Consider the following 16,005-nt stretch of genomic DNA (forward strand, 5'->3'; position numbering starts at 1 on the left):
TGTGTGTGTGTGTGTGTGTGTGTGTGTGTGTGTGTGTGTGTGTGTGTGTGTGTGTGTGTGTGTGTGTGTGTGTGTGTGTGTGTGTGTGTGTGTGTGTGTGTGTGTGTGTGTGTGTGTGTGTGTGTGTGTGTGTGTTTCAGTATGATCACTTATCTTCACGTTTCCCTACTGTTTTGGTCCTTCTCACACAGATTATATTCAGATCATTGGGGCCTGATAAGGACTTTTTTATCTTTTTTTTTTTTAATTATTATTCAGATGGCGTCTGCCGGTGTCACACTGACTGACTGTAGACGTGTGAAATGAATAACTTAACAAAAACGACATAGAGCAGTGAAGAAGATAACAGAATTTGAGACAAAAAGAGAGTCACACGTTTAATTAACTTCCCTGAAAACACGCACAGGAAAGAACACGATTCCACGCATGTTCCAGGGCGAAGATTTTCTTGATCTGTTGCATATATTCTCGGTTTGTCTCAGATCAGAAGAGCGCACCGTTCTGAGAACAAAATCACACTTTCACGCCCCACAACGCATTGCATGCTAGTTTAAGACTCAGTCGTATCCTGAAGAAAGCTAACTCATCTTGTAGTTAATCAAAAACATTTCTTAACCAGTTAGCGCTATATGCTAAGCTAGGAGTTTAAGGTGTTAGCTTGCTATCTGAAGGTACCTGTTCAGAAACAGCTTATCATGATATCTTGTCCTACCTAGTAAAAAAAAAAAAAAAACAGTTAGCGCTATATGCTAAGCTAGGAGTTTAAGGTGTTAGTTTGCTATCTGAAGGTACCTGTTCAGAAACAGCTTGTTATCATGATATCTTGTCCTACCTAGTAAAAAAAAAAAAAAAACAGTTAGCGCTATATGCTAAGCTAGGAGTTTAAGGTGTTAGCTTGCTATCTGAAGGTACCTGTTCAGAAACAGCTTGCTATCATGATATCTTGTCCTACCTAGTAAAAAAAAAAAAAAAAACAGTTAGCGCTATATGCTAAGCTAGGAGTTTAAGGTGTTAGCTTCCTATCTGAAGGTACCTGTTCAGAAACAGCTTGTTATCATGATATCTTGTCCAACCTAGTCAAAAAAAAATAAAAACAATAAAAACGTTAGCGCTATATGCTAAGCTAGGAGTTTAAGGTGTTAGCTTGCTATCCTCAGGTACCTCTTCAGAAACAGCTCGTTATCATGATATTTTGTCCTGTAGTCAAAACATGTATAACCAGTTAGTGCTATGCTAAGCTAGGAGTTTAAGGTGTTAACTTGTTATCTGAAGGTACCTGTTCAAAAACATAACTTTATCAACCTAAAAGACAAACATATCTTGTCTAATCAGAAACATTTTTAACCAGTTAGCACTGTGCTACGCTAGCCGGCTAAGCTGTTAGCTTGCTACCTGATGGGTAACTAAATTATTGATTTGGCCATTTATGCTTCAGTAAATTGGCATTGGCTAATTGGAGCATTGCCAAGCTTTGATGCCATGATGTTGCATCATGGAGTGTCTCTTTCTATAAAATCACAGCGCAGGCAAAAGGTCTTGTTGAATTTACAGAGCAATCATTTAGTCGTCTGTGTCTAGAGATTGAGGTTGCACATTACCGAACATGAGCGATGGGCTTTCTGCCCTCTGGGCTTGAGAAGCTGCCTTATTTTACACACCCACATTTATAGCACAAAGGAAATGCTAAAGCTCATAAACTTTATATCTTTATGTGACAGGAAGGACTGTAACCTTGAAAATGTGCTGAGTGTCCCTCCTGCACTTGTACTTTTTATTTTTTTTATTTCTCTCTACCACTACACAAGTCTTTTTTTGCTGTTAGACTATCAAACAAGCATTGCCTACTGTATTTACTGTACTATTTTTGTAGTATGCAGCATTGGGTTTGGGGGTTCTGGCCGCAAAATCCCATATGGCAAACAGTTTTTGAATGTATTTAAAAAATGCCATATTGCTAATATTTTAAGATATATTTCAAGAAAATACATTTACAAAATACAAATGCTTTTATGCTTCATTTTTTTAAGGTTTGCTTTTTCATATCTTGACATTTGTATTTTCTTTCTTTTTTTGGTGTATATATAGTAAAATTTAAATCATAAATATAATACCTAATATAAAGTGGGACAATATAGATTATATAGAACAACATTTTTAAAATGTTGCAAAACAAGTGTGCAAACGCATCTTACAATGCAAATCAAATGTGTGACAGAATGTATCAGTACACCGTTTCACAGGCTATTTTTGCCTAGTACACATTTAGCAGTATGCTCGAATTGTTTTCTGTTGCAGTTCCTTGAGCAAAAGCTTTTGAGCCTAAACCGAATCTGCTCTCAAATAGCAGAGTAGAACAGATGCACCATTTCTCTTCAATCTCCTGAGGAAAGAAAGTGATAGTTTTTTACCTCGCTTGCAGCCTGTTAACATATTAATAACGCTAGCTGGTGTTGCTCCTGTATACAGTATGTTTCTGGAAGTGCATAGCCCGTCTCAGCCGTTCCTTCTCCCTCTCTGAAAAATTCCCATTACTGAATGTTTATCAAAGCCTACAAATGATAAAACAAACCTCAGAACATGTGACAGTCTTGACAGCTTTTGATGCCAAATAGCACTTTGTACTTCAATTCCAATGGAAAAAGAGGTCTTGAGTTAGAACCCTCGCTGTGTGCTCTAGTGAAGGCCAAGACAGCAATCAGGAATCTTGGGAAGTTCAAAGGCAAAAAGCAGCGGAGAACGTCTGACTAGCTTGAAATTGGCAGTTCTTGACAAATCCACCACAGAAAGACATGGGAAGCAGGTATTTTTAGTAAATCACATCACTTCTTTGCAGTTTTGTCAGGGAAACATGTTACAATCAGAAAGTCAGAATTTTCAACTTGGAAAAGTGTGATAGACTGGTATATTTCCCTCTGATATCACTTTCTCTCTGTCGATAATTGTGTACCTGTTAAACAAATGCTAGCACTTCATACCATCTTGATGCTCAGAAATTTGGTTTGGTTTGCTAGGAAACTTCTCAAACTTTTGTAACTGAATTACAATCTTTTTAGGACAGGAAAAAACGTGGATTTCTCTGTTGATGATCACACAAATGCTAATAAATGCTAGTATTAGCGTCTTTTATGTTCAGAAATGTGGTTGCTAATACTTTGTTGATAAAATCTTGTCATGTTCTGTGTACACTGCATTATGCTAAAATATATTCAAAAAAATGCTGAACATTGCGTTGATCGTACACCTCCACGACAAATTTGGTAGCATTGTTTACGTTCCAAAATTTGGTTTGCTAGCTAATTTCATTGTTGAATTTTGACCAACTGCTTTACATGATGCTAAAATCTTTTAGCAAAGGTAAAATTATAAATGATTTACTCTGTTGATAATGATAAAACTGCTTAACAAATGCTAGCACTGCATACCATCTTTATGCTCAGAAATTTGGTTTGGTTTGCTAGGAAACTTCTCAAACTTTTGTAACTGAATTACAATCTTTTTAGCACAGGAAAAACAGTGAATTTCTCTGTTGATAATCACACAAATGCTAATAAATGCTAGTATTAGCGTTTTTTTATGTTCAGAAATGTGGTTGCTAGGCCTATACTTTGTTGATAAAATCTTGTCATATTCTGTGTACACTGCATTATGCTAAAATATATTCAAAAAAATGCTAAACATTGCGTTGATCGTACACCTCCACGACAAATTTGGTAGCATTGTTTATGTTCCAAAATTTGGTTTGCTAGCTAATTTCATTGTTGAAAATTGACCATCTGCTTTACATGATGTTAAAATATTTTAGGAAAGGTTAAATTGTAAACGATTTACTCTGTTGATAGTCATACAACAAATGCTAGCATTACATAGCATCTTTTATGTTCAAATTTGGTTGCTAGCAGTGTTTTTTTGTTCACAAACTACATTGTATGACGTCAACATTTTCAGTAAATGTAAAACGCTGTATTGTTTCTTTCTTTTAATTATACACTTGCTAGCATTGGATAGCATTGTCTATGGCCGTGTTTCCACCGCAGGAACTTTCCCCAGGAACTAGGGATTTTGGGGTGGTACTCTCTGTGTTTTGACCACAGGGACCAGGGTAAAAATTAAGTTCCGGGTAAAAATGTCCCCCTCAGAAAATCCCTACTTGTGAGGTAGTACTTTTTTAAAAGTTCAGGAACTTTTGGGGGTGGGACTTGGGCGCTGAACATGCTGATTGGTTGAGTTCACGCAGCATTTTATTTCAACCACCATTTTTAAAAGTCTGTTTCGGTGCGTGCAGTAAGATTTGTTTGCTATTCGAATCAACAATTGAGTACGACCGATGGACCGACGACGAGGTTCAAGCTTTATTAAGCTTATATGGGGAGGACGAAATCCAGCGGGAACTTGAAAGTTGTGCGCAGTCCTACACCACTGGACAAATTTGCCTAATCTTCACGGTACTTTAGACCGCCATGGAAACGCAGACACCAACAGGTCTGGGGGGAAAAAGTCTTGGGAAAAATTGTTTCCGGGTAATTTCGGCTTATGTTTAAAAATGTGGTTACTAACAAACTTATTTGTTGACATGCAAACTGCATTTACATGATGATACAATATTTTCAGCAAATGCAAAACATGGTAATCGTATTGATCATACACCTAAACAATAAATTCCCAAATTTGATATAATTCAAATTTTGTTGCTAGCAAACTGTTTGTTGCTAGTTGACAATCAATGGTAGCTAATGGTATGGTTGTATCGTTTACTACTTTGTACGGCATCTTCCAAATTTCAGCTTGTATCCGACTTAAAATGGAACGCAAAACGCCAATTCATTCCCAAAATCTCAGCAATTATTTGGAGCTTCATTCATAAAATGAAATGTTAGTGTGAATAGTTCTAGCTGTGACTAACAATTATTTTGATAATTGATTAGTTGGCTGATTATTTTTTAGATTAATCGATCAATTGGAAAAAAAAAAAAACATTTTTATTGACAAAACACACTATTCCACGTCCTGCCCAATGCTGTCCTTCAAACAAACGTGTCAGCTGAGTGCTATGAACAAATACATAGCAAATATATCTACCATAACATAAATTAACCATGGCTTTACATCGAACAAAACAAACAAAAATAATAACAATAATTAATAACAGGGTTATTTTAGTTTCAATAGTAACCACAAATTAACCATTGTTTTGGAATTTTCAAATCCATCGTTTAACTATATGGTATTTGTGTGGTTATACAAATGGTAATCAATATGGCAAAAACATGGTTTTATTATAATAAAAATATGAATATTAAATTGTCTCCCTCTCGACTGTGCGTTCTGTCTGTTTGACATGCATGCACACGCCCACCGTACCGGTGCCCGTTCAGTGAAGTTTGAAGCTTAATACAGACTGTCAGGACGCGCTTTCATACAAAAATGGAAAGCATTCGCTTGAAGCTTAAAATAAACAATTCTCATGTTTTGGCCACTTCTGTTGGAAGCTTACCGTGCACAGAGTGCACCAGGGGTAGGCAGGTTCGGTCCTAGTGAGCCACTGACCTGCAGAGTTTGGCTCCAACCCTGAAAGACATCTATAGAAGCTCTTATTGAGAATTAACAGAGGTTTAGATGTTGATGTTTTATTGAATCACCATTATGGTGATCAGTGTTTCATTTAGTTGGGCAGTTTAACTCTTGGCTTTTTATGTGAGTTTGTGGTTTTTGTTACAGTGTTAACAAAACACATAATCTGTTCAAATCAAAAGAAGCCATAAACAACAATTTTCATGAAGAAAATGTTAGGCTAAACTCATCACTGACTAAAGATATTAATAAATAATATTAACCAAAAATACTTTCAGTCACTAATTTGCACTATTTTCTTTCAAATGTTTCAAGAATTAGGCCCATTTGCTTGATTCTTATTTGTACTTGTATAAAACTGGTCCTTTCATTTCAACTCAAAAACGTCGAACGGCCTTGAACACCTTTCTCTTTTTGTTGCTCTGTTACATTCCATAATTAATATTCTTAGTTCTTTAGGTGTTATGAACGTCTGCTGCAGCATTTTGTTCTGCACCAAAACAGTCAAAAGCATTGGCAGACGACATGACCATGGGCCCTCTGAAGGTAATGCTTTATCTCTCCTGGGCTTTCAGAGATTGGTGTGTACTACATACTACAGGTGCTAGGCAAGAAACAGTGTTTGTGTTGCACCTTTGAATGTCCCTGTGGTAATAACACACTAGCCTCACTTTCCCCATCTGCATTGTCAGTCCCTAATGAATATACGGAATTGAATAAAGCAGCCCACACAGCAACACGGCTGAAAAAATGGTGAAACACACACAGAAACTGCAAATAAAAGAGTCTACACCTCACAGTGGCTTTCATATAATGGCAACACAGTAAACAAAGCATTCGGATAACAAGAAAGCCGTCAGATGCTCAAAGGTAAATTTATCTTGGGAACAACAGTTTTTCTTTGTTCTTTTTACAGCCCGTTGTGAAACATAATTGCTTTACTTATGCTTGTGCCTGATATGGTTCAACTTCAGGAACTTTTTTATGCACAGAATATCTTTAGCCACCAAAAAAAAAGTGTATACAATGATATCATCCATCTGTGCAAGATATTATTTATTGGTAATTTGTTTCTTGTGTATGTAACTAGATTTGAATTGTTATATTTCAGCCAACTAAAGAAATTTAGGTCAATCGTGTAGAGCTGTAGATGTAATTAATGGTGTCACGTTCATTTTCTCATCTCCACATTACAAAAGGTACTTTCTCAAGAGCACGATTACAATTTCTTTTGATCTCAACTTTAAAAAAATATATATTCCTTGTTATTTCAATACAACAGAAGTTGTTTTTTCAACAGTTCGACTTAATTTTCTTGTGATCTATCCGTTACAAAAGTTCACAAGCTCTCGATCTTCTTTTGATCCCAAAATAAAAAAAAGTTTTATTTTTATTTTTAAGTTATCTTGTGATGTCAACTTTATTTTCTTATTATCTTGACATAACAAAAGCGGTCATCTCAAGATCTCAATGAATTTTTATGGTGAAATCACAAAATAATTAACAAGATGTAGATTTTAAGATCTTTACAAGATCTTTTTAAGATCAACATTAAACATATTCTTGTGATTTCCACCTGTTCTTATTATCTAGGTAGAACAGAAGCTGTTTTCTTAGGCCCTGTCCACACGAACGCGGGTATTTTCAAAACTGCATCTTTTTCTTTGCCGTTCGTCCATTCGTCCACACGCAAACGCAGTATCCGGACACTGAAACCAAACTTTTTGGAAAATTAGTGGAAAATGTTGGTAAAAAACGTACATTTACACACAAACTGACCAGCAAACACAACTTTTGGACGCCACCTTTTTTTTCCAGCTCAACTGTCACAGAATGGAAAGCACAGGATTGTGGGATATCAAAGGCAGCGAAGGATACAAATATGTTGCCTTCAAAAATCGATCAGATGAAGGTATCTCAGGAGACAGGAAGTGAAGCTAAAATTAGATTCGGACGTGCCTTGATGCCTTCCTAATGTGTCCAGCATTTTCCAGGTTTCGGACGCAGCCTTTGGCTTGTTGCGTTAAAACCGGAACCGGCAATAACCTTTTTCCAGGCTTCTGATTGGCCAACATGGCTTTACGGTTAGGGTTATATTGCCACCTGTTGGTTTGGCATGCTCTTGACATCGATTCATAGATCGATAGCGTGTTTTGCGTTTTCATGTGGATGTGATTATTTTTTTTTTTTAACGGAGGGAAAGCCTCAAAATCTACTTAATTTTCTTTTGATCTTGACACAATAAAAGTTTCCTGTGGTCTTATTTCCTCATATGAATTAAATTTTCTTATGATGTAGACATTTTGCACAAACAAAAACCTTATTGTTAATTTAGTTCGCAGGACAAATTTTGCCTTTTTTTTTTTTTATTACATTTATCGCACACCTAAATGTGTTGCATTTGTGTTTTTACAATGGTGTAATTTTGTTGCTTAAGAGTTTACACAACATAAGGAAGCTTGATTTCAATCTTTGAAATAAATTGAAAAAAGTAGCACACAAATACAATAGAGTTTGAGTAGGTCTAACGTTAGTATTCAGAAATACTACAGAAACTGAATAAATGTAAACAAATGTAAAATAAGACTGGATAGTCTTTTAGTCCTGTATAAATTAAATACATAGGCTATTAATCCTGATTCCTTACAATTAAAGGTATCTCTTGTCGTTACACATATTAGGCTGCTGTCACTTTAAGAGCTAGTGCACAGATCATTACACTGTCACATGACATACGTTTTCTTTCTCAACTATTTATGTTTATTTAAGACAAAACCGACTGTGTTTACGAGGATACTCGCCAACATCGGAATTTTGACATAAGTTTGTGTGCTTTGATCGCTAAAGCGCTATAATACGTGAAAAAAGAACTCGGTTTTGTTACTCACAAGCTGTTTGTGAGGCGACTCACAAACTAGGTGTATATGCCAACTCATTCTCACTCCGAAGGCGTCAAAATCTGAAGCATGGTCAAGTGCCTTCCGCGTCACAATGAAGACGCTAAAGGCACCCCTAGGCGTCACTATATTGTCGCGCTGGGTGCTCCATTGATTTCAGTTGTTTGCCCAATACGTCAGATCAAGGCGCATTTAATTCTTTGCATCTGTAAAAGCAGACATGATTTTATGGATAGTTACAGGCTACTTTTATATTTTGGAGCAACTAACCCCACTCCTACCCTAAACCTACCCACTTCTCAACAATATAAAACACGTAACAGGCAAATAAAAGTACAGTCACAGGTATTTATTGAAAAATCTGACCAAAAACAGAATAAAAGTATTAACTCATGTTACATTCCAAGTCTTCGGAAGTCATACGTTATCTTCATGTAAAGAACAGAGTTGATCATTGACATTTTACAATCAAAGCTGACGAAATGACGCAATTGGTCAAGAGACATCCAAGAGCCAATGCAATTTCACTATGAAATCTGACGTAATGTTTCTTCAGGCGACAATTTTTGGAAATTTGAATGTGTGCATGATTTTTGGGGGATTTTCTTCACACAAATCAATCGGTTGGCCTCGATACACTTGGAATATTTGTACTTTTTGAATAAATTGTGCATGCAGTAGTATCTGCCTGTTATATCCTGTGTTTTATATCATATAATACACAAATGGATAGGTTTAGGGATGGGATGGGGTTGGGTTGGGTTACATTTTAAAATGTGTCTAAATAGCGTAGTTAAAAAAATTAAAAAATGTCACTTGCCTTGTGAAAATTTTGAGACAGAGAGAGAGAAACGCAAATTGCGTCTTCCAGAAAGTTTTTAATTAATGATTTGATCTTACATTCTTAGTTTACTCATACAACCTACATGTTAAAGTGAATGAATGTTTGCGGGAATTATTAAAATAATGCACTATACCGGCAATCCCGCGCCGAAATTCAAGCCCTGATCTCGTTTATGGCACATTCAAGTCATTGGGTTGTGTATTACTTCAGTTTTATGTTTCTGACTGCTAAGCAACACTTACAAACAATGCAGTTTTGTAGATTCACAGGAATTTGACAATCCTCTGTGAATGGCTCTAAATGTTAGAATTCATCAAATAAATTCAACATTCATCCCATCCAGAGAGTCTGAAAGTGTTCGCTGGAGTGCTGGAAATGCAGGCATATTACAGTATGATGGGAGCAGCTGAGGGTTAAGTGCTTTGCCCAGGGGCGAAACTGCAGTGGTCACAGGAAGGGCAGTTCCATGTGCCAAGTTGATGTCCTTTGGTAGCTTTACTAGGATTTGGATGAGCCACCAAGTGCAGAGCCTTTACAGCCACATCAGTCTGGTTAAATATAGATTTAGACGTTAAGCACAGACCATTAAACCACCCTGTTTATTTGCGTCGGTTTATCTGGAGTTTATCTGAATCCTCTTCCAATGCTGGCAGTCGATTCTGAAGTGTTGATGAAGGGGCAAAATAAACCAGCTCTGTTTCACAGTTACACCTCAGATGTCTCACATCCACCGCAGTTTCTCTAGTTGGAAGTGCAGGTGTTTGTGAAGTTATGCAATATTACTCTTAGCTGTAACTGTGAAAATGTACCATGTCATTTTTGGTTTTCAGTTTTTCATTTCAATTTCCATGCCATTTTCAGTTGAGGGGGTCTTGACGTTGAGTTTTCTGCGTTTTCTTTGTTGCTTTGGAAAGTCAACTTCTCTTCTGGTTCCAACCTCCGTCCTTTCTGTTGGAACAAAGCATGTTTTTACTCAACTGTCATCTATTTATAAACACTACCTGGAAGGTGCGGACCCCCCCGGTCACCTGCTCTGATCGCACAAACAGAAAAATACACAAGCACACTCTGGTTCCGCTGCAGTGATGGCCTAGCTGTCTGAGCCCTGGGGACGGTGGCCGCTCTAATGATAGAGACTGAGGGGAAGACCTGCTGTGAGTGAATAATAGACCTGTCCTGACATATGCCGTGTTCTCTGGAACCGTGATTCCTGCTGGGCAGGGGGCGGGGCTTACGATGCAGCTTTACTGATTGGTTCGTTTAGACACCTGAGGAAGCTGTTGAGATGCTAAAGTCAGGTGCAGCTGATGTGAGGTTTTTAACTAACCCCTTTCTGCACACAAAATAAAGGTTGCTGCTCTTAAGTCCTTCTGGATGCCATATCACCCTGTAGCCCAAGACTGGTTTCCCACTGAAGCTAAGCAGGGTTGAGACTGGTCAGCACCTGGACGGGAGACCTCCTGGGAAAGCTAGGTTGCTGCTGGTAGAGGTGTTAGTGAGGCCAGTAGGGGGCACTCACCTTGTAGTCTGTGTGGGTCCTAACACCCCATTAGTGAAGGGGACACTACACTGTAACAAGCACCGTCCTTCGGATGAGACATTAAACCGAGGTCCTGACTCTCTGTGGTCATTACAAATCCCAGGATGTCCTTAGTTAAAGAGTAGGGGTGTAACCCCGGCATTCTGGCCAAATTTGCCCATTGGCCTCTGTCCATCATGGCCTCCTAATCATCCCCATATATATATGCGATTGGCTTCATCACTCAGTCTCCTCTCCACCATATGCTGGTGTGTGGTGGGCGTTCTGGCGCAATATGGCTGCCATCGCATCATCCAGGTGGTGCTGCACATTGGTGGTGGTTGAGGAGTGCCTAGAAAAGCGTTATATAAATGTTACAAATTGTTTTAACCAACATATATTTAGAAAGCCAACACCTGTAATATATATGGAGATATATAAGCTCAAACATGTGGCTGTGTTGTAGCCAGTTAGAAACGCACCGAATCTGAAGCTGCAAGTGTGGTCATGCTTCAAATCTGTGGATGTTATAACTATGAATTTTATATAAAAAATTCTAAGACCATGTGAGTTTTTAGAGAAGTCTGATAAGATGCTATTTTATTGCCTTGAAAACACCCTTTTGCAGTCTGTTGTCTAATGTCTGGCCAGGAGAACTGCCCCATTTATGTTTCTATTGTTCTCACTCGACAAACCTTTCACACCTCTGACCAAATCTTCATTATTCTTTTATCAAAATTCTTTTGTTTGGTCTCAGCCATTATAGGCCTTTATTTTGGCATTACATGGCTTGCCCTTGCCTATTTTATTTATTTCATTTTATTTATTTTATTATTTTATTTTATTTTATTTTTATTTTTATTTTTATTTATTTATTTATTTATTTATTTATTTATTTATTTATTTATTTATTTAATTATTTAATTTAATTTAATTTCATTTCATTTATTTCATTTCATTTCATTTCATTTCATTTCATTTCATTTCTTATTTATTTATTTATTTATTTATTTATTTATTTATTTATTTATTTATTTATTTATTTATTTATTTATTTATTTATTTATTTATTTATTTATTTATTTATTTATTTATTTATTCATTTCATTATTTCATTTCATTTCATTTCATTTATTTCATTTCATTTCATTATTTCATTTCATTTCATTTCATTTCATTTCATTTCATTTCATTTCATTTCATTTCATTTCATTTCATTTCATTTCATTTCATTTCATTTCATTATTTCATTTCATTTCATTTCATTTCATTATTTCATTTCATTTCATTTCATTTTTTATTTATTTCATTTCATTTCATTTCATTTCATTTCATTTCATTTCATTTCATTTCATTATTTCATTTCATTTCATTATTTCATTTCATTTCATTATTTCATTTCATTTCATTTTTTATTTATTTCATTATTTCATTTCATTATTTCATTTCATTTCATTTCATTTCATTTCATTTCATTTCATTTCATTATTTCATTTCATTTCATTTCATTTCATTTCATTTCATTTCATTTCATTTCATTTCATTTCATTTCATTTCATTTCATTATTTCATTTCATTTCATTTCATTTCATTTCATTTCATTTCATTTCATTTCATTTCATTTCATTTCATTTCATTTCATTTCATTTCATTTCATTTCATTTCATTTCATTTCATTTCATTTCATTTCATTTCATTTCATTTCATTTTATTTTATTTTATTTTATTTTATTTTATTTTTATTTATTTTATTATTATTTATTTATTTCATTAAAAAAAATATTAAATGTTTTGTTTTGTTTCTTGCTGTAGGTCTCTATTGGCCATTAAAAAGCAAACTAGGCATGTTTGTTTTGCTTTGATTCTTGATTTTAATTCTTTTTTTCTTTTCTTTTCCATCCCTTTGAGAAAACGTTGCAGGTCTCTATTGGCCATAAAAAAAGGACAAGCCCTTCGATATGTATACCAGTCGAACTTTGTATTTAAGTAACAAAATATGAATAGCATTCGTGAGGCATTTCATTGGATCTTTTGAATGTCAAATTTAGAGGCGGTCTGAAAAAACTTTGCTGTGGCATTTAAGTCTGTATAGATTTTCAAGGTCTCTGCCTTTAATTTTTAATGTGGTACGGGACTCCCGAGAGTGATTGATTGTTCACAGCAGCTAAAGTTCAAGCTCTTTGGGTTGGGGTAGCGAAATAGATCTACAGGCATTTACCTTAACGCCCCTGTAAGACTCAGCACCCTTCCTGGACCGCTGCCGTTAGCACTACATCACCCAGCAAGTGTCAGAGGAAGTAGGGCTCCTCACCGAGAGGAAATCACCTTGAGGGAGAGCTCTGGAGTTCACTGGAGATAAATCCTGTTGTGCGGGAGCCTAACTCACAGCGAGAGTCCACCCATAATGGCCTCCTTCCCGCTCGGAGGAGATTAGTGTGAATCCGGGTGGCGGCGAGTGTCCTACAGTAGCTGCACACTTTCGACACCACTCGCCATGTAAACAATGATTCTGACCTATTTTTGAAGTTACGTTTGGAGTTTTTCGTTCCTAGCGTAAGCATTGATTTCTCCAAAGAGTAATTCTCGTCCGACAATCAACTCCCCCACCTGCTGTTTTGAATCAGAGAGGTCTAGATTCCTTCCTTTGGACCAATGCTAGTATCTTTTCACTCATTTGAATTCTGCTGTCGTTGTAAATATATGTAGTTTCCCATTCTTTTTCCATGATAGATTTCTGTGAGGTTTCTGTTTTGCGTACCTAATGGGGAAAAACTGACATTTAACAATTTCTATGGGTTAGATAAGTGTCAAAAATTTGAACGCAAAATCTAAATTAAATTGCCTCTTTTATTAGCACTTTCCTTACTGCTTCTCTTTTACACTGCCAGCGGCTTTATTTATGCGTTCAAAATGTTTGTTTAAGTGGGGTAATTAGATTGTAAACAAAATAATAGCCTTTTGTTGGCACCGAATCATTTCTGAGATGTTTTATGTCATTTGTTTGTGTGAGTTTGGTTTATTAGTTATGTCATCTTCCTCCTTGGTCATATATTCCAACATGATTTTGGCACATTTGCAATGCATATGAAGTTCATTATTTATTTTATGTCATGTTGTTTTTATTTTTCTGTGTGGTTGTTCTTGGAAAACTGTCTTGGATTGCTTTTAGCATCAATACTGTTCGAAACTAGTCAAGAAAAGTCAAAACCAAAATCTGTCACGGATTGCCGTAAAGGGCTATTTACCCCAAAACACGAAAGATTTATCATTATTTACATAGCATTGTGTCTCTTAAAATCCATCTGGCATGTTACGTGGAAACGAAGGGTGCTATTGCTGCTCTTGTTGCTCGCAGTCCTTGTTATGTGAAAGAATAAAACTAGAGATTTTAGGGGCTCAGATGCCCCATCTGCATAAATAAATAAAGACATCTTTATAGCCAAGATTATGAAATATTTCAGGAACTGTTAGTCGCTCCCCATCGCTAGTCCCACATATAAATAGTTAAACATCTTCCAGCTCAAGTGGATACACATTCCCTGTAATAGATAAAAAGCCATTATATTTCACTTTCAGTTAAACTCATATTGTAAAACGCTTTGCATTACCCTTAAACGCTGTGATACATTTTTAAAGAAGTACTTAATTTAAAACCGTCAGACTCAAGCCATTCCGAGCGCATGCCTGCGGTGGGTCGATGAATTTCTCAGTGCATAGTTATTATTAATGTGGGCTCCATAGCAAATGCACGCTAGGAATCTCTCGCCCGCAATTAGACGTTTAGAGTGGCTAAACCATCTCCAATCTTTATCTTTTTCACACTTTCCTGTGCAATATGTATTGCTGTGCACTTAAAACCACCACAAATGCTATAAAAAGGCAAGGTGACCTATTAGCCACGCCCCCAAATGAATAAAAACATCAAATATGGGCTATGGCTGTTGTAATTGAAACAGATTGCAGCCCAAGCGTTTATAAATCACTGCTATTTTTCAACCGATTCTGGGATCAATAAATAAAGAAGGGGGCTTCTTTATGTGGCGCGAAACGCGGGCAAACCTGACCGTCAAATGTCTCTCATTATGAGGCTGTAAGCGTTTCACAGGTGATAAATATTACACAATGGACCTTAAATTTGTGCTCTACCGTTGTGTATTGACAGCGGTTTGGAGCGGGAGCTCGCCAGGAAGAATTGCATCCACGGAAACAGGCCTTAAGTGCCACTTAAAAAGCGCTGATTCATGGGCTCATAATGAGGCTGCATCTGTTCAACTTTTAAAAAATTATTTCATATTGGCGAAATGGCATTGTGCTTTTATGAAGGTTTTCACGGAGTGTAAATGCATGTTCGTTGTGAGAGCGAACTCCGTGCTGGATATTAAGACTGTGAATCAAAGTAAGTTTAAATGTGTGTTTGTGTCTCCTCAGAGTTGGTGCGCATCTGCCAGGAGCGGAAGTGCCAGTTTGACTGTGTGATCATGAGAAACGGGACGTCCTGTTTCTGCGGGGAAGGTTTCGAACTAGACGAGGACGAGAGACGATGTCGAGGTGAGGGTCATTACCATCCGCGACTCTGTTTGAAGAATTTGAAGCTTTGGAAACGTCGTTGAATTGAACTACGTTGGTAACAATTTGATTACAGGTGGCATAGCAGCAAGACAGAATTTAGTCCACTAAAAATATCCTATCTCTCTTCCTGATGAAAAATATTCTATCTTAGCCTTTTCTAAATATGTGTTCTTAAGCAACCTTGTGTTCTTGTACTACGCCGTTATTAACAGTGGAAGTTCAATTCCAGTACTCAAGAACACAAGTACCGAGGACTCTTCAAAGTACCTGGATGTGTTCATGATATCGAGGATGCATCGAATGCAGACTTGAGAGAATCTAACCATTAGAAATCAGAAGACGCTGCAGGCGGTCGACGTACGGAAGCCTGTAACCTTTTAAAGTCCCCCTGTAGTCAATAATTGTATCCCTTAAAACTCATCTTCGATCACCAAAATGATATATTTAAAGGAACACGCCGACTTTTTGGGACTTTAGCTTATTCACCGTATCCCCCAGAGTAAGATAAGTCCATACACACCATTCTCATCTCTGTGCCATAACTGACGCACCCACCGCTAGCCTAGCTTAGCACAAAGACTGGAGGTAAATGGCTCCAGCTAGCATAC

General features: G+C 36.7%; 1 protein-coding gene across 1 annotated transcript in view; it reads left to right on the forward strand.

Annotated features, from left to right (window-relative positions):
- Positions 1-16,005, forward strand: part of lrp1ba (low density lipoprotein receptor-related protein 1Ba) — a gene marked incomplete at its 5' end in the record, with an annotated part of 414,271 nt that overhangs the window by 91,978 nt on the left and 306,288 nt on the right. Inside the window, one exon of the mRNA XM_079807766.1 lies at positions 15,257-15,376. Within this exon, the coding sequence (XP_079663892.1) occupies positions 15,257-15,376 (120 nt within the window). The remainder of the gene's footprint in view (positions 1-15,256; positions 15,377-16,005) is intronic.

Source organism: Gobio gobio (genome assembly GCF_949357685.1).
Source record: "Gobio gobio genome assembly, chromosome: 24".
Taxonomy (NCBI): Eukaryota; Metazoa; Chordata; class Actinopteri; order Cypriniformes; family Gobionidae; genus Gobio; species Gobio gobio.